We start from the raw sequence: 20,385 nt of genomic DNA on the forward strand, positions 1-20,385 counted from the left end.
CTAGGTGCCGCGGCCAATCATTGTTATATATAATAATGTCATCAAGATAAGCTGCAGCATGGGGGCGGAGGATCACTTGGCCATGCCCCTGCTCCCACAATCTCCTATTCTTTGTCTTGCCAACTTATGGTCCCTTGATGCTAACAAGCTCATTTTCTTCCTGAAAATGTGTTTGCAGCCTGCATGTACAGACACTAGTATTATGGCCTCCATTTGAGAGAAATGCAACAAGCTAGTGGAGGGGTGTCAAACTCATTTCATGTTACATTTATGTCATGTGATCCAGACCAAAAAAAACCATCAGTTTAGTAGACCCATAACATCAACAACTCCTCATAAATGTGTTCACTTATCTGTGTTCATCTGAAAGGCACAAATAAAAACATAAAAGTTGTAATTGCATAAGTCTTCACTTCACCATTTCTGTGAAATCCCTAAATTAGTTCTTATGGAAGTGTCTATTTGTAGATTCCTGATGAAGAATTGCATATCATTAGTAATATTCAGTTAGTTGCTGAATTGATGGCCCTGAGTTTCTTGCTATATTATCCCCTAGGAACATAATGCACAACATGGACTAGCTCTTTTTTTCTAATTTTTCAATTTAAATATGGCCTGGAAAATTATTTTTTATTTGGAACATCCATGATTTTAAATTCAATTGCTGGGCCGGATTAGAACTTTTATTGGGCTACTTCTGGTCTGCAGTCCATATGTTTGACCACCCTGAGCTTGATTTTTTTGTCACATTCTTCCATTATGAATCCATTTATCAGGTCTACACTGATGATGACTTCTGACAATGTTTACTGTGCAATCATTCTCATGTCATGTTTACTCAACTAAAATTTGAATTTTATCGAATCCTGTTTTTGGAATGTCTCTCAGGTGTCCCAGTTGTGATGTTGGAGCCAACTCGGTCTCTCCCAACCCTCCCACCACGGTGGACTTACTCTCCTTCTGAGAGGAAAAATGACCGCCAGGCCCGTCCTCCTCGACCTCCATCCAGAGACAGGCCATATTCTCCTGGCTATGGAAAACCCAACATCTGTGATGGCAATTTTAACACAGTGGCATTTTTCAGGAGGGAGATGTTCGTTTTCAAAGTGAGATGCCTTGCTTTTTTTTTAGTAGCGTAATAAAGATCTTTTTCTGGGCTCCTGCCATCAACTGGTTGATTGTCATTTGCAATGTATTTCCTTCATAAAGTAACATTAAGTAAATTTCATTTCAGCAGAATAGCAGAAGCAGTTTCATTGGTGAATACATTTTGCAGTTTCTGGTCAGGGTTAAAAATGTGTTTCTTCTTCAGCATGATGTGAAAGTGAAAAACGATGAATTTAACAAAATATTAATATTCACATTAAATGCAACAGGATTATGCGAGCATTCCACAAAAACAATCACGTGATGATGGAGTCAACAAGTGATGATAACCTGGTACTTATTCTTTTACAAAAAAAAAGTGTGGGGGGAGGGGGGATTTGGGTATATCCTATCTTGAGAAGTAGGTGAGAACATGGGAAGTTTCAGTGTTTGCTTCAGGAGTTGCTGAGACTGACAGAAAGCTTCATCACATCACAAAGTAGGCTAGGGAGCATGGACTGTACGCCCACTGTTTTCATTGCCAAGCTCTTCATTTTTAAGCAGGAATGCCTGCGACCCTGTAGAACAGGATAAGCGGCTACAGATAATGTATGGATGGATGATAAATTACTTGTCTCTAAAATATATGATAAAGTATGATCATCAAAATTTAAAGCCTTACTTCAGGTACCACATTTAAGAATGAAACAAAGGGAATCTTTAAAAAAAATTATATATGTTTCTTATAATGAATGGTTATTATGCCTTGCATTCACTGGCTTAACCATAGGTTTCTTTTGCAAAGACAATGAGCACAAGGCATAATAATCACTCATATGAATATTTTTGTGCGAGGTATCTAAATGTTAATTATTATGCCAAGTATTTTCTTGTCATAGGATCACTGGTTCTGGCGTTTACGCAATAACAAGGTTCAAGAGGGTTACCCCATGCTCATTGACCAGTTTTGGAAAGGTCTCCCACCCTGCATTGATGCTGCTTATGAGAGATCAGATGGCAAATTTGTGTTCTTTAAAGGTACATACACTTGCCTGATTTATATGGGCTGAGGGTGCATAATGAGTAAATTGAAATAAAATAAGTAAATTGCATTTGCTTACTATGATATAGTAAATATTTTCTTCTTTCTTAAACTTCTTGTCTGATGTTCTTACAAGCAAGAAAAGAAGCCACTGTGTGCAAATCAGTTACTACTCACAATAATAAAATAATATCAGGAAATGAAGGTGGAACCTAAATATTTTGAGTATACAGCAAAAACAAAAGAATTGACCTGGCTTTTCTGATAATTTCAGAGGAGACTATACATATCTAAATTTCTTTTTGAAGATGAATTGAAAAGTTCCAAATGTAAAGAACAGTGTGTTCCAAGACTAGGAACAATATTCATAAATCATGATGTCAAGAGAGAACTGGCACTAGACCAGGAGCACTCCTCCAATAATTCTAGTGGCTGCAGAAGCAGTGCCTAATCTCAGTATCTCAAAAATCTCAGTATTGATTCTTCTTTACTCCTTGGCATGAAGTTTGGCATTTACTGCATTTCACTGGCTTTGTACCTGTACTCTGCACAATGACAAAGGTGAATCTAATCTAATCTAATGAAGCTGTCCATCATTTAGCACTTCCTTATGGACACTTCTCATTCCTGTGTCTCCACTGCTTCTCTTTCTTTAGTTTTTACTGTTTTCGCTTAGTAAATTCAGCCAGGCCAATCCTTTTGAGCAGAGAGAGAGACTACTTTTAATTCAAGCCTTCATCAAGAAGGAAGAAATCTAAAATGTTTTCAGTTGTCAAAAAAAAAGCTCATAGGATATATCAAAAGAACCAATTGTATCAGTATTGATATATTGAGTTATAATATTTTTTGACATAGTGATATATACACGATTAGAATACCATGAAAAAGTTCAATATTTTCCATCAGTTATTTAAGAAACTGAAAATTTAATATATTCTAGACTCATTACATGTAAACTAAAATGTTTTAAGCATTTTTCCCCTTTTAATTTTGATAATTATGACCTACAGTGCAAAAAAAAAATCTCAAAATATGAGAATATTTCAATTTGAGTTTGAGTAAAACAGTATGAATACTGTGTACCTCTCGGTCTAGTTCAGTACACATAGCCACAATCATGGGGAAGACTGCTAACTTGACAGCTGTCCAGAAGATGATCATTAACATCTTCCACAAGAAGGACAAGCCACAGAAGGTCATTGTGGAAACGGCTAGCTGGAGAAGGTGGACAAGCAACAGGGATAAATGTAGCCTTGAGAGGATTGTCAAGAAAAGTCAATTCATGGAGAGAGTCACGTGACGCGATGCGAGAAGGAGCCACGGAGTAGGGAGCTCCGCACTGCTTTGCTGCCTTTATCCTTTAAAACATTTACACCAGAGATATTAGTGTTCAGTATACTTGTTAACTAACAGGGGTGCAAAAAGATGTCGAAACTTTCCAAGTCTTCGGCCTGTGGAGATATTAAAAGACATCTAAGATCGCACGGGGCTGACGCCATGATGCAAGACCAAGATGGCGGTGGCGAGCCCGACCAGCAACAAGTTCACGGCATAGCCCAGGATATTAGTAACATTTACACGGCACTAACAAAGATTTCTGAGGATTTGGAGGGGCTGGCAGAAATACGTCGTACCACCGCGTTGGTGGAGACTAAACTCTCCTCCCTAATTACAAGAATGGACGACATTGAGAAGCGAGTGAATTATTTGGAAACGACCGAGAAGGAATGGCAAGCAAACCCTCCAGCTAGCAAGACAGACGTCTGACAGATCTGGGAAAAATTAGAAGACATGGAGAATCGCTCGCGGCGCAACAATGTTCGATTTGTCAGCTTTCCAGAGGGCAAAGAGGGAGGAGACGTGGTGAAATTTCTGGAGGAGCTGATGCCAAATTTGCTGAACATCGAGGGGAGACGAGAGATTAAGCGGGCACACAGAGTCGCTAGCCAGCGATCCACACCTGGAGACAGACCCAGACCAATACTGGCCAAGTTTTTGAGATCATCAGACTGGGATGCGGTGTTACGGGCAGCAAGGAACAAAGGCAAGCTGAGTTGGGAAAACACTATTATAATGCTTTTCCCAGACTACCCCAGAGCCACCCAGATGAAGCGCAACAAATTCAAGGAGTGCAAGAAAAAACTGCATGAACGGGGGCTGAACTTCAGGTTGCTGTACCCGGCTAAACTGAGAATCGAGACCTGCGAGGGTGAAAAGGCTTTTGACTGTCCCCGGAGGACCATGGCTTTCATAGACGCTATGCAGTGAGTAAGGAGGCTTTGTGTTTTTTACTGGGTTCAGCTGTGAGTCAAAGGTACCCTGATGTGTTCCCATCCTCTTCTTATGCACCTGAATGTTAAATTAAAGACACTGGTGTAGACTTATCTTCACAGTAGCGGTGCAGGAGGAGGAGTCACGACGAGTGGAGCCTCGTGGACCAGACACGGACCGTCGGATTTCCGTTGGGGGGGGGTTTCGCGGGGGTTATAATGTGCAAAGTTCAGGTTCAGTTGCACATTCTTTATTTTTTTTTAGTTTTAGGGGTATGTTTGTGTTTAGTCATCACCACTGCTTAACTGTACTGTTTCTGATATATGGTTGTGTGTCATTATTGTATAGGCAGGCATGTCCTCTCAAATAGGTTTAATGCGTCTCTCCACCTGGAATGTAAATGGATTGGGGAACCCCGTTAAGAGAAAAAAGGTTATGACCATGCTCAAGAGTAAAAAGTATGACGTGGTGTTTCTCCAAGAAACACACATGTCAACAGAGGAGTCTGAGAAGCTCCGTGTAGGATGGGTAGGACATGTATTTTACAGTATAGGCTCTAGTAAAAGCAAGGGTGTCATAATTTTGGTAAGTAAACATTTACAGTTTAAATGTCTCAAGCAAATTAAGGATAATTCGGGAAGGATGATTATTTTGCTGGCTGAAATACAATCTCAAAAGTTAATCTTGGCTAACATTTACGCACCTAATTTAGATGATCAAAATTTTTTTACTGATCTTGAAAGGAAGCTTCAAGCTGCTGAGAATCATGCTGTTGTTCTGGGAGGGGATTTTAATCTTTTAATGGATCCAGCTCTTGACCACAATGGGGCAGGGTTGCGTAAGGTGACGAAGGCCACTATGACATTGCAGAGAATTTGCAAATCTTTAGGATTAATAGACATTTGGAGGATCATGAACCCTTCTGGTAGGGATTACACATATTTTTCACCAGTACACAAGATTTATAGCCGAATAGATTTTTTTAAAATATCTAAAGCACTCACTTCTTCTGCTGTGGGTGGTGAAATAGGGAATATTCTAATTTCTGACCATGCCTGGGTTGGCTTGGACCTATTACCCCAAAGTGAGAGAAGAAAGTCTTACAGGTGGTGTCTTAACTCGTCCCTTTTACAGGACCCAGTAAATGTAGAGTGGCTAAGGACAGAAATAAAGAATTATTTAGAGATTAATTGGCAGTCAGTATCATCAGCGGGCGTGGTGTGGGAGGCCCTAAAGGCTGTGATTTGGGGACGTCTTATCCAACACACTTCATATTGTAAAAAAATTAAAACACAAGAGTTGCTAGAATTGGAAAATAAAATTAAACAAGCTGAAACAGAGTTGAAGCAACAAATGACACAACACGGCATGAGAAAACTGACAAAGTTAAAATACCAGTAATAATAACATATTATCCCAAAAGGTTGAATTTAATTTATTTAAGGCTAGACAAACATATTTCGAGTTGGGGGACAAAGCCGGAAAGTTACTTGCCAGTTATATAAAACAGAGGGAGTTGGCTTCCACTATTCCGGCGGTTAGGTCACCGGCTGGCGACCTGCTCACTGCGACTGTAGATATTAATAAGGCCTTTAAAGAATTTTATGGTAATCTCTATAGTTCAACATCTACCTCTAATGAAGAAGAAATTCATAAGTTTATAGGACCACTAGGACTCCCCAAATTGACAGATGAACAGAGGGATTTTTTTAAACTCAGATATTACTGAGTCATGTGGGATCGCGAAGCAGGATGGACGTGTGAGGGAGCTGCTCCGTCAAACCCCCAAAATAAATTGATTTTATGACACGATAGACTCCAGAATTTCGAATTTCAGGGAAAATATTGCATCAGAGGCAGGAGTACCACTATGAGTTTAGTAGGGGATAAGTTGGTGAAGTTTAGGCCATTATGAGTGCAACGTCGAAAACACGCACTGCTAAGCAAGGGGCTAGTCATGCTAGCACACAGAGCTCCGCCAAAAACTCCGATCCTGGGTTGGTGTTGTCTTCAGAAATGGCCAAGGCACCGCCTGGATTTGCCGAACTGCGAGCAGCACTTCAGAAAGCAATGGAGGAGATGTCTCGATTCAGTGGTACTCTAACAACCCTACAAGCAGATGTGACAAGTGTCAAGAATAATCAAGGTAAAATGAAGACAGATGTGGAATCTATTGTCCAGCGATTGGGCGAGGCTGAGGGTCGGATCTCAGAATTGGAAGACGAGAGAGACAAATGGAAGATGGCTAAAACGAGTGCCAAAGAGTGCGCTGAGCTACGTGAGATGGTGAATGATATGGCCAACAGGGAAAGACGTCTTAATGTGCAAATCTTCGGGTTGAAAGAAAAGAAAGGAAGTCAGATAAAGCTGCTTGAACGTGTGAGGAACTTTTTTACTGATGCTTTGGGAGTGAATGTGGCCGAGTCGGAGCTTCAAATGGTGCATCGAGTGCTTTCTGAAACATCTGAGCCGAATAAGCCACCGCGCCCGGTCATTGTTCGCTTTCAGAGTTTTCTGGAGAAGGAATGTGTCATGACGGCAGTGAAAACAAAGGCTCGCATAGGTGAAGGGATACATTGGGACGATTCCAACATTTCTGTCTTTCCTGACATGACCAAGGACGTGTAGGCCAAAAGAAAGCAGTTTACTGAAGTAAGGAGGAAATTACACGAGGTGAATATTCATTTCACACTGGCGTTCCCTGCAACCCTTCCTTTTACATGGAAAGGGGAAAAGGTGAGCTTCACAGACCCACGTGAAGCACTGGAGCTGTTGAGTGACGCACGAGCGCTGGCAACTGTGGACGACGCTGGACAGGGCTAGGAGATGCGGTGGCAAATGTTGCTTGTTTTCTTCTGGAGGCAGACTGCGCAGAGCCAAAGTTTGAGGATTACAATATATTTCTGTTTTTGTCCTGGGCTAATGAGCCTTGGATTTTAATTGGTGTTCATTCCTTGGACTTGGGCGGGCGCATAGGTTTGCTAAACCAGATGACTGTGAGTAGCCTATTTGATAGACCCACAGAGGTCTAAAGTGGTCCTTAGTTTTTCATTTGATTATATGTTCATGTAAACAGCTATAGCCTAATGGCAGCGTGGTTTTGTAATAGCTGTCAAGAGAAAGGTTGAGGCTAATTTGGAGTTGTAGTAAGAAATGTTGGCATGTTAATTATTGCTAACAAGTATTAAGAAAGGGGGTTTGGTGGAGTCTGGAGGTATCTGGCTGTTGCGCCTTACGGACCATGTATGGGTGGGGATATTTCTTTTTTGCAAAAAGAAGTATTGGGAGATGTGGGTGGGGGGGGGGGGGTGTTAGGGTTGCTTTGTGTGTTCTTTTTTTTGTGTTCTGTTTATTGTAGTCTGCACAGCTGGGATTGTGGGTGGGCATTCCCCTCTATGGGCACACCTTCAAATGTTCAATGTATTATTACCAAATGGCTAAAATGATGAAAATTATAACATGGAATATAAATGGTTCCCAGAATCCTATAAAAAGAAAGAAGTGGTTAAGCTATCTGAAGTCTCACCAAGCAGATATTGCTTTAATTCAAGAGACTCATATGGAGGGTAAAGAAGCAGAGAAGCTCAAACGTGATTGGGTAGGACAGGTATTTCACAGTTCGTACAGTAGTAAGAAGAATGGGGTGGCAATATTGGTGCACAAAAAATTAAACTTAGTAATGCTCAATCAGAAGAAAGATGAGGAGGGTAGGATGATTTGTATTCATGCTGCCATTGATGGAGTGAAGATGAATATTTGTAATCTGTATGCTCCAAACAAAGATGATAGCGACTTTTTTCATATGGCTAATAAGAGTGTTGGGGAACTTGAAGAGGCTCAGATAGTGATGGCTGGTAACTTTAATCAAGTACAAGATGCCTATATAGATCGAAATACATATCATAAATCTGTGCCAAGAGATAGGTTAGCCATACAACTGATGATGAAAGACCATGGCCTGAAAGATATCTGGAGGGTGGTCAATCCTAGAGAAAAAGAATATACTTTTTTCTCCCACGTGCGTAAATCATACTCAAGGATAGACTATTTCTTGGTTTCAAGAAAAATGACTGAGGTTGTAGCTGAGTGCAAGATTGGAGCAATAGCTTTGTCTGATCATGCTCCAGTAGAGTTGATATTAGAGCTGAAATCAAGTAAGCCAAGTGGAGGTCGGTGGAGACTAAATGCGTCATTTCTTCAGGATCCCACACTTAAGGCATTTATGGACACCCACCTTAAGAGCTTTTTTGAGCAAAATGTAGATTCAACAGAGAAGATCTCAAGTGTATGGGAAGCTTCAAAAGCGTTTATGAGGGGCCATTTCATCTCAAAGTCAAGTTATTTAAAAAGAATGTCTTATTTGAAGATTAAGGAATTAGAATCCCAGATCAAAAGTAAGGAAACCATGTTGTCGCAATCTTATAGTGAACATCGATTTAAAGAAATATGTAACTTGAAATTTCAGCTAAATGAGATTTATAATAAGAAGGCAGAATATGCCCTTTTCAGATTGAAGACCAGTTTCTATGAGAGTGGTGAGAAGGCAAGTAAATTGTTGGCCTCACAACTGAAGAGGAAGGATGCTAGCCTCTTAATACCAGCCATTAATAATGATAGAGGGGAGGTGCTGACAGAGAATGCAGAAATTAATGGGATATTTAAGAATTTCTATGAAGATTTATACAGATCAGAAATCCCTGTTGATAAGGATAGGTATACAGATTTTTTTTTTCAAATATAGAGATCCCTGTTGTGTCGCCAACACAAGTGCACATGATGGATGCCCCTATAGACGAATTGGAGGTTAGAGCTGCCATTCTGTCAATGAAATCTGGAAAGTCACTGGGTCTTGATGGTTTTACGGCTGAATATTACAAGGTCAATATTGACACATTGACTCCCATTTTAACGATGGTTTTCACAGAAGCATTTAAGGAGGGAAAACTCCCACCTTTAATGACGCAGTAATAACTGTTCTACTGAAGAAAGATAAGGACCCATATGCACCAAGTAGCTATAGGCCAATTAGCTTGGAGAACGTAGATTGTAAAATTCTGTCTAAGGTATTGGCAATGAGACTGGAGAAAGTCTTACCAACAATCATTAATGGAGATCAGGTTGGTTTTGTTAAGGGTAGATCTTCTGCAGATAACCTTAGGCGCCTATTACATCTTTTGTGGATAAATCGTGATGAGAATGTTCCTGTGGCTGCTTTTTCTCTGGATGCTATGAAGGCGTTTGATAGAGTAGAGTGGGGGTATTTGATACACACACTACAGGCCTTTGGTTTTGGGAAGGGATTTATCAAATGGGTTAAGGTTTTGTATTCAGCACCACGGGCAGCTGTTCTAACGAATGGCATCATGTCCCCTTTCTTGAATTTAGGAAGAGGCACAAGGCAGGGGGACCCATTATCCCCACTGTTATTTACCTTATTTGTGGAACCGTTGGCAATCGCTATAAGAGCTGATCCAAAAGTTAAGGGAGTGTTGGCAGGGGGGCAAATGCATAAGTTGTTTCTATATGCTGATGACATCTTACTGATGTTGTCAGATCCAGCCTCCTCTATTCCATGGGTTATGGATATTATTGAGAATTTCTCAAGAATTTCAGGCTATAAAATCAATTGGCAAAAATCTGAAGTAATGCCAGTGTCCAGTAGTTGCTCAAAGGCAGATATTGGGGCGTTTGCATTCACTTGGATACCATCAGGAATGAAATATATGGGCATAAGGTTGACCATGGATTTCCAGACATTGGTACAAATTAATGTGAATCCAATTCTTCAGAATATTAAGACCAGTTTTGATAGGTGGAAAGTATTACATTTATCTTTGTGGGGTAAAATAAATACAGTTAAAATGATGGTCTCTTCAAAGGTCAACTATGTTTCCATGATGATTCCTCTGACTATTCCTGATTCGTTGATAAGGCAATATAATGATATGGTTAAAGAGTATTTGTGGGAGGGAAAGAAGCCTAGGATTAGTTTAAATAAATTATTTACTACTAGGAGAAAGGGTGGACTGGCTTTGCCAAATGTGGAGCTGTATAGTATCTCCTTTTAAGTGTTCAGACTGTGTGAGCACTGGAAACAGAATGACTTAAAATTGGGATGGTTAGAAATTGAGAGGTCTCTGACCTTTGATACATAGATACTTTGTCTCAAAAACTACTAGATGCCCAAAAAGTCAATCCCATATTTCAACATTCCAGGTATGTCTGGACAAAAGTCCATAAATTGCTTGGAGTGAGTCCTTACAAACAGGCTTACTCATCTATATAGGACAATCCTGCAATTAAAATAGGGAAGAGACCAGTGTTCTGGAAGACATGGCATGATAAGGGTATTACCACTATTGCTGATCTTTTTGAGGAGGGAGTGTTTGTTTCATTTCAAGGGCTTAAAGACAAATATGATGTAAATGACAAGGGGGATTTTTGGAAATCAGTTACGAAGTTCTGTATTGTCTATGGGTTATAATACAGGACAGGCTGAGAATGTCCTGCAAAGTTTATTTAAGTTTCCAAGGTTTGGGCAGTCATCTTCTGTTTTTTATAACATGGCTGCTAATGCTCTGTATGGTAAAAATGAAAATCTGAGGTTAATATGGCAAAGATTTAGGTCTTGAGTTGGAACAAGGTGTTTGGGATAATATTGTGCATAACATGGGTTGGTCAGTGAGAGATGTTAAGACAAGATTTGTACATTACAAAATAATTCATAAATACTACTGGACGCCTGTTAGGCTTAAGCGACTTGGTTTAATCAATAGCGATGAATGTTGGAAATGTAAGAATTTGAGGGGTACTTTTCTACACCTCATGTGGGACTGTCCACTTGTCTCTCCCTTTTGGACTCAAGTGATTGGGACTATGGAAGAGTGGTTGGAGCAGCCCTTGCTGGGTTCACCTCGGCCCTGCTTACTTGGCGATCGAACGGTGCTAACGGCTGATTTTACAAAGGCACAGTTTGGATTAATTCTTGCAGGCTTCCTTACTACAGCCAAAGTTATTTTAAGGAAATGGAAAAGTACAAGTTCACCTTGCTATAAGGACTGCATCGAGCTCATGACAAGTACAGCCTCTTACGAACTAATGCTTGCCAAAGTGAAAGACTCTGTGTCAAAGTTTTCTGCTATGTGGGATAGTTTCCTTACATATATTTAAAGGGGAGGATCAGTGAGAAATGAGGTACAATACTAATGCCGCTTTTCCACTACCAACCCGGCTGAGTTGGGCTGAGCCGTGCCGTGCTGAGTTGGGCTGAGTCGAGCTGAGTGGGGCTGTTGGAGTTGCATTTCGACTACAACCGCGCTGAACCGTGCTGGCTGGAAGTGGGTGGACACATTGGGCGGAGTTAGCGAAAGTGGGTGGACGTCACGTGATGTCGTTAGGTGGCGCAAACAGTGACATCAGTGATCTTTTAAGCAGTAGTCTCACGACCCGGATAGTAAACAATAAACATGGAGGACATGGAGTCGTTAGTGTTGCTGGTCTTGGTGCTGTGGCTTGTTGTCACCGACAACGCCAACAGATACTGGCAAGAGCGTATAGATGAGGCGAGGTGCATAAGGCTTCAGAAATTCTCGTAATTCGTAATTCTTCTTCTTCCGGGTTTACGGTGTTTACAGATCCCAGCGTGCTCGCGGGGCGTGTGGGCATGTGAGGACACTCCTCCTCACCAATCAATGCACAGGGGAGTGTCTGCTCACGCCCCTAGCCCCACTCGGCTCGGTTTGGCTCGCTTCAGCCCCACTCCAAAACCGTGCGAGTTTTGGGTGCTGAGTAGGGCTGAAGCGAGCTGAGTCGTGCTGCTCTGAGGTAGTCGAAACGTGAGCCGTGTCGGGCTGAAGTGAGCTGAAAAAGGGTAGTGGAAAAGGGCCATAACTGACCTAAGGTACTGTGCATTATGATGTGTGCTGGGGGAGGGGAAGAAGGGGGGATCTGCTGTGTGGCTATGTTGTGTTTGGGTGTTGTAATTGTCCTTATGCATATGTTTGAAAAAATAAAAAATGTGAATTACAAAAAAAACCTCAGATATTACTATTGAGGAGATTAAAAGGGTAATTCAGGCTTTACCATCAAGCAAAGCACCTGGGCCAGATGGTTTTACTGGGGAATTTTTTAAGAGCTTTGCAACAGAGTTAGCTTCACCTTTACTAGAAGTGTATAAGGAAGCACTAGAGAGGGGTGCACTGCCACTGACTCTAAGACAGGCCCTTATTAGTCTAGTTCCTAAGAAAGGTAAAGATTTGGATGAATGCAAGAATTACTGTCCTATTTCATTAATGCAGATAGATGTGAAAATAATCTCGAAAATTCTAGCAAACCGATTAGACAGTGTAATTGTGTCATTGATCCATACTGACCAAGTAGGGTTCATTTGTGGTCGTAGCTCTTCGGATAATATTAGATGCCTTGTTGATGTCATGTGGTCTGTGGTTGATGTCTAGTCCCCAGTTGCTGCAATCTCTGTTGACGCCGAAAAGGCGTTTGACATGGTCGAATGGGGGTACTTATTTAAAATTTTGGAAGAGTTTGGATTTGGTATTACCTTTATAAAATGGATTCATGTATTATATAAGCACCCAGAAGCAGCTGTGCAGACTAATGGGCTTATCTCTGATTATTTTATGTTGGGGAGAGGAACAAGGCAGGGCTCACCCCTTTCTCCTTTGCTTTTTTGTTTAGCCATAGAGCCTCTCATGGTGGCCATGCGTGGCGCGACTGATTTCCCGGGTGTTACTGCAGGTGGGATGGTACATAAATTGATGCTTTATGCTGATGATATTTTATTACTGGTGTCCGACCCCAGCAAATCTGTACCATGTCTTCTTGGAATCATAAACTCATTCTCAAAATTCTCCGGTTACAGGGTGAACTGGTCCAAGTCCGAGGCACTTCCCTTAACAGCTGATTGTCCCTGCACTTGTTAGGGTTTTGCTGGGATTCGAACCTGGTTCGTTGGTGTGATGATCCAGCAAACCCCCACTAGGCCACCAGGGGAATGATTCAAATGCAGAGGCGTGAGGCGGAAGTAAAAAAAGTAACAAAAGGTTTATTTATACTATGTACACTATATACAATCCAGGGCAAAAAAAAAACAAAAACAAAGAGTATAATTCAAAAAGAAAAAGGCAAAAATGCAAAAGCTCAGAAGATCCACAAAACACAGTACAAAGGAAACTGGAGAGAAACATAACAGCACAAAGACTCCGTGACAAGAGGACTGAACTCAGGGGTATAAATACACAAACTAATTAAGGACACAGGTGAAGATAATTAGGACTAACAGGCAATTAACAAAAACACAAAACACAGGAACAGTGGCGGCCTCTAGAGGCCAAAATAAACAAGACATGAAAAGGAAATAACAGCGGCCTCTAGAGGCCAAAACAGTCCAAGTCCTAACAGCACTGCATTCCATCCAGGTGCTTTTCAGTGGCCTGAGCAAGGTATCATGTATCTGGGTATCCAGTTTCCTAGACAGCTGAAAGATTTGATCAAAGTCAATTTTGACCCATTATTACAAAAAATTTCCTGCGATGTGGAGAGATGGTCAACTCTTAATTTGTCTATGGCAGGTAAAGTTAATGTTCTGAAAATGAACTGCATCCCCAAACTTAAAGGGATAGTGCGGGATTTTTGACATGAATCTGTATGGCATCCCCATCAATAGTGTCGTGCAAACACACTGACTTACCCCTGACAGCATCCTGTGAGTCCAGTTCTTGTCCAGTTTTGGTCCAGACGAAAGTAGTCCGGCAAGTTTGTTGGGGTCACGAAAGTAAAACGTTTTTCATCTCAAAACAGTATGTGTTCAAAAGAGTGATATATTTGCATCAGAAAACCGTTGCCAAATAAAAAGTCGGACCTCGAAATCGCTTGGCACTATTTTCTCTCCCTTCTTATCACTGCGCGCTGCCGCCAGGTGACAGCCACGGCTGTTTCATTCATTGTTTACTGCTAGCAAAGTTAGCGACAACATGTCTGACTACGACAGCGACGTTGAAAACATTGACTTCATCTCACAGCCAAAGGGATATCTTTATGACCCCGAATATACAGATGAAGAAATTCGCCAGATGGAGTTAGAACGGGCAGAGAGAGAAAGGGTGGACAGAGAAGTGGAAGAAGGTGAAGCTGGAGCCGCAGCTGGAGCTGGAGCTGGAGCCGCGAGACACCGGGTGACCGACAAATGGTGGTGTACTTGTTCCAAATGTGAAGTAATGCAGACAGAGGTGGAGTGCTACTGCTGCCACGAATGGGATCTCATCATGCCACAGATGCAAGACCTTTCAATTGACAAGGAGGCCAGCATGCCAGCTGCTGTCTGCATCACAAACCACACTGACTTCCCTGCACTCCTGAATGTTGGTGTCTTGCAGACGTTTTTCCACATTCCTAAAATTAACTGGAAGAAGCATCCCAGGCCAGCTGGACCCGATGGTCAGTTGTCTTCAGAGTAAGTGTTGACTCCTTTTTTACATGTTGTAGCCTACAGGTGTTTTGTTAGTTGAATGTTTATAACCTTATAAACTGTACACGTGATCAAGGAATGACTTATTCTGGCATACTGTATGCTTTAGTTAGTATAGTCCAGGTCATACACGACTACAACAAATGGGTGTACACATCAGACATTGAAGGAATATGATTAATAATGATAATCTTTTACATAACATTTTTAATGGTGATGCATGTGTTATTATTGTGTATTCCCAAGTTATTTTTGTTCTTAGAACTTCATATTTGTATCAGAGCTTTATAAGACCTGAGCCTCAACATGTCTGTATCCTACTGTGCTCAGGAATAAATGTCTTGGCCTAAATGGCAGCCCCCAGCAATTGGCATGATCTCCTGTCCTCACAGGATCAAGCTATCAGACTCCCCATCTCCTCCTGCCCCCAGCATTTAGCACCTTCTTTTGTTTGCACAATAAAGCCTTCTGTCCCAAACAATTACCTAATGCAAATTATTTTAGGGTGGGCCCAAAGGTTACGCCCCTATGTCCCAGCAGTGTACTTATAATATATATATGTATATAAAATGCCACCAGCAACCAAATTCTGCCATAGCCAGATATGTTGATGCATACATTCCTGGCAAAAAGTTGCTTATTTATGTTATGTTGTTTTCTATTTCAGACAGTACAGGCTGATTGCCTATCGCATTGTATTAGAATGGGCCCTGAAAGGAGAGAAGCTTGGTCCCGGCAACAGGAGAGTTCTTCCTTCCTGTGTGGTGGAGCTAATAAGAAGAACATATCCATCACCAAATGGACAATATGCAGGGTTCAAAGAGTCAGTGGATGCACTGCAATTGTTTTAGATCTTTAAAATTGTAAAGTTTTACTGTACATTTTCTACATTGTTACATTTACCCTTTCTATGGAAAATTATTTGAAACAACATCGAACACACAAAATAGAAACAGATTTCTGTCCTGTTCAATAAAACTATGTTCACAAAGACATCAGATGTTATGGTTATTACTATTACGTTTACACATAGTTATACAAAAAGCAACATGGCCTGAAAAATACTTGGTAAAGGTAAGCGACCACAAACAGGGCTTTTTCAGTCTCAGACACCAACATCTTTATTGTTTTTTTGGAAAACGTGACACATGTTCTGTAACCAAATCATCCTTGTTTGGCTTTGGAGTGGGAGCAATGTTGGCTGGTATTGTGACTGGAGGATGGATGTGGAACGCTGGATCTCCAAGTCTGACATTCTTGTCAAGTAGCCGCTGAATGACCTGTTCCACCAATTCTTTGCGGAAATCCTGAGTTGTTGGCTCATACAGCTTCCTTACAATCCACTGGTTAGATTGTTTGGAGTAAATAACATTGTACTTTTCTTTTCCTGGGAATGAGGAGAGGGACAGGACACAAGAATGATGAGGATGGTTCATGTTCATGTTCATTACTTTGGTATGAAATTGAATCACTGTGGTTTGTGTGGCCTGTGAATTGAGGAATGACTACATAAATAAAGCAGTAACTCTAAAATACAAAAGCAAAATACTAAGATGAAAGTCATAAATCTGAATACGACAAAATTCTCAGGAAAAACAATTATATATTTATACTACATATACTATAGTATACTACATATACCATATATATATACTACACAATTATATATTTATACTATATATTTACTGTAATGTTGGTTTTAGCCCTTTCAAAGTCCAGTGGTTTGACAGAGGGATATTATGGTTTTTGTCTGGTAACTCCTAGTTTGAAAAGTGCTGATTTATCCAGTGGCATGACAAAAGGTGTAATGTATACATTATATATATATATATATATATCATCTCATTATCTCTAGCCGCTTTATCCTTCTACAGGGTCGCAGGCAAGCTGGAGCCTATCCCAGCTGACTACAGGCGAAAGGCGGGGTACACCCTGGACAAGTCGCCAGGTCATCACAAGGCCAACACATAGACATAGACAACCATTCACACTCACACCTACGGTCAATTTAGAGTCACCAGTTAACCTAACCTGCATGTCTTTGGACTGTGGGGGAAACCGGAGCACCCAGAGGAAACCCACGCGGACAACATGCAAACTCCACACAGAAAGGCCCTTGCCGGCCCCAGGGCTCGAACCCAGGACCTTCTTGCTGTGAGGCGACAGCTCTAACCACTACACCACCGTGTCGCCATATATATATATATCTGTGTGTGTCTTTCATACTTACCAGACTGAGTATGGTCATGCTGACGGCCAACATTGAGGTTGTGGTCAATAACACTGAGTTGGAGCCTTGCCTGCATTGTGACATATGTGAAGTGGCGCCTCTTCTCTGCGTACTTCAGCATAGCGCTGTGGAACACTTCGAGGTCCCCTAAAAGAAAAAAAGAAGATTGTATTTACACATTTTCAACTTTATACGTATACAAACAGTCTGAAATTATTGCTATTGCTATGATCACTATTTTTTATGTTTTGTTGGGCAAAGTAAAGTTTTTCTTGTACATTTGCGAAATTGCTTTTGTTTTCCCAAAGGACAGGTTAAGCATTGCATTATTCATGCTTCTCTAAGAGGTGTTCATATTTGTTTAGGGACAAATGTGATCAACCTACGGCTCAGAAGTTTATCCAAACTTACCTGTATGCTTGAACAAAGTCAGCTTCACCTTCTTCCACTTCTCTGTCCACCCTTTCTCTCTCTGCCCATTCTAACTCCATCTGGTGAATTTCTTCATCTGTATATTCGGGTTCATAAAGATATCCCTTTGGCTGTGAGATGAAGTCAATGTTTTCAACGTCGCTGTCGTAGTCAGACATGTTGTCGCTAACTTTGCTAGCAGTAAACAATGAATGAAACAGCCGTGGCTGTCACCTGGCGGCAGCGCGCAGTGATAAGAAGGGAGAGAAAATAGTGCCAAGCGATTGCGAGGTCTGACTTTTTATTTGGCAACGGTTTTCTGATGCAAATATATCACTCTTTTGAACACATACTGTTTTGAGACGAAAAACGTTTTACTTTCGTGACCCCAACAAACTTGCCGGACTACTTTCGTCTGAACCAAAACTAGACAAGAACTGGACTCACAGGATGCTGTCGGGGGTAAGTCAGTGTATTTGCACGACACTGTTGACGGGGATGCCATACAGATTCATGTCAAAAATCCCGAACTATTGCTTTAATTATCTTAATTCACTCCCTCCCTTTAGAAATTCCTCATTATTATTTTAAAAGGTTTGACAGAATATCCAAGATATTTATTTGGAATAATAAATGCCCCCGGCTGCACCACAGCAAGTTACAAAGACCAGCTGATAGAGGAGGCTTGGGGCTGCCAAAGATGTTGTTTTACTACTATGCTTTTAATTTAAGACACCTAGCCCATTGGTCTCTCCCTCCCGAAAGGGCCCCCCCGTGGTACTGCATGAAACAAGCTGTAGTGGCCCCTCTGTCACCCATGCAAATCTTGTCTACTAAATTAAGTAAAGAAGCAAAAATGCATCCAATAATCTCTCATCTTAAATTAATTTGTACTAAGGTTGCTCGAATATTTAAATGTGATCCCTTTCTAAATATTTCTTCAAGTACAGATAGTCGTCGACTTACGACCTATGCGACTTACGACCGATTGACTTTGCGACCATCTGGTTCTGACTGGCAAGTGTTTCCCAGCTGAGCTAGCTGAGCGTACGACAGTTTCCGCCCCAGCTCCCGGCAGCGCCTCTCGCCACGTACGACAGTTTCCACCCCAGCTCCCGGCAGCGCCTCTCGCCGCGTACGACAGTTTCCGCCCCAGCTCCAGGCACATGCGCAGTCTCTCTCGCGCTCTGTCATACAGTTTCTGCCCCAGCTCCTGGTTTATGAAATGAGCAAATGCTCCCGCCAGCCCGAGCGCTGCAACAGCTGATGATGACGTAGACGACCCACAGCCAAGCACCAGTGATGCCAGCAGTCACTAAGTTTTGTATTTTGCTATGTTTTACATTTGTATTTTGGTATGTTATAAACTAAAATGTTTTCTATTTTTCACACCTGTATTTCGTATTTTTTGTTTTGCACATATTAAACGAATTGTACTGTACGCAGTGTAGTATGCAGTGTTTGACTTAAACCAAATAATGAGCCAAGGTAATGAAATAAGAAAATGTTGATAAAATAAGACTTTAAGATGATTACAATATCATTACACATCACAATATACTTACGTTCATTTAACATAGGCCGACTTATGACCAGATCGGTTTATGACCGGTCAGTCGTAACCAAACGCAGTCGTAAGTTGACGACTACCTGTATCTGGTTAAATCCAAAATTATGAATTGGTAAATTCCCCATTTATTGGAAGGTATGGCTGGAGAACAGTATGGGCATATTAGGGGATCTGTATTGTGATGGTTCCCTAAAATCGTTTGAGGATTTAATGCAACAATTCAATATTCCTAGGTCTCATTTTTTTAGGTACCTGCAACTCCGCCATATGTTGGTAGGGATTTTTGGATCCAGTACATCAGTTCCCCAAAATGCAGAACTCCTAGATAAGATTCTAATGAGTTATGGAAAAGGACATGAGGCATCTGTCTATTATTCTATGATAATTTAGACTCTTGGTAATGGGCCCATTTTAGCTCTGAAGAATATATGGGAAAGGGATCTGAACCTGACAATCACTCATGAGGGTTGGGATAGAATTTGTAAAAAGTTAAAGTAGTATCAAGGGATGCAAGGGTATGCTTCATTCAATTCAAGATTATACATCGGTTTTATTGGACTCCTTCCAGATTGTTCAGACTAGGACTAGGATTATTACCCACATCAAGTTGTTGGCGATGCAAATCTGAGGAAGGTCATTTAGTTCATGTTTTATGGTCCTGTGACAAAGTCCAACAATTCTGGACCAACATTTTATGATAATCTGTGTGAGATTACAGAGACACAAATCCCATTTAACCCAAGACTATTTGTTTTGGGTGATCATTCAGTTTTGACAGGACAGGATAAACATATTAAAAGCTGGGTCCAAACCAGTATTATGATAGGTAGACAGATACTTATCAGGGGTTGGAAGACAGAGGGGGTGCCCTCTTTGCATGAATGGGCTGCAGAAATGGCACGAGTTGCAGCATTTGAAAAAATGTTATATAAACAACTAGGTAGACTGGATGTATATGAAGGAAAATGGGGGAAATACTTAAATTTCTTAAAGGGCTCCTGAAAGGGTTTATACAGGGGAGAGACGCAAGTTCTGAGTTTCCGGGTGGAGGATTGTGTATTTATGCTGCTGATGCTCTTTTTGTGTGTGGGGTTTTTTTTTTCTTTTTTTAGTAAATTATCTCTTAATGCTGTGCTTATAGATTTCATCTAGGTATGTACATGTGTGTGTGTGTATACAAGCATATGTGTATTTGTACATGCAGGTGTATTGATAGAGGTATTTGATTTATGTAATTATGGGTTATGCTCTGCATTTATTTAATCTTTTTTTTTTTCATTTTCATTAATGGT

At 41.0% G+C, this 20,385-nt stretch overlaps 2 protein-coding genes across 2 annotated transcripts in view; both read left to right on the forward strand.

The window, feature by feature from the left end:
- mmp24 (matrix metallopeptidase 24) overlaps positions 1 to 20,385 on the forward strand; it is a 330,415-nt gene that overhangs the window by 208,491 nt on the left and 101,539 nt on the right. Inside the window, exons 6-7 of the mRNA XM_060919130.1 lie at positions 889 to 1,106; positions 1,986 to 2,124. Of these exons, the coding sequence (XP_060775113.1) occupies positions 889 to 1,106; positions 1,986 to 2,124 (357 nt within the window). The remainder of the gene's footprint in view (positions 1 to 888; positions 1,107 to 1,985; positions 2,125 to 20,385) is intronic.
- Positions 14,258 to 15,816, forward strand: LOC132884975 (uncharacterized). The gene is made up of 2 exons (XM_060919131.1): positions 14,258 to 14,867; positions 15,550 to 15,816. Exons 1-2 carry the CDS (start codon positions 14,389 to 14,391, stop codon positions 15,731 to 15,733), a joined length of 663 nt encoding a protein of 220 aa, XP_060775114.1. The 5' UTR covers positions 14,258 to 14,388; the 3' UTR covers positions 15,734 to 15,816.

The sequence above is a fragment of the Neoarius graeffei genome, chromosome 4 (assembly GCF_027579695.1).
Source record: "Neoarius graeffei isolate fNeoGra1 chromosome 4, fNeoGra1.pri, whole genome shotgun sequence".
Taxonomy (NCBI): Eukaryota; Metazoa; Chordata; class Actinopteri; order Siluriformes; family Ariidae; genus Neoarius; species Neoarius graeffei.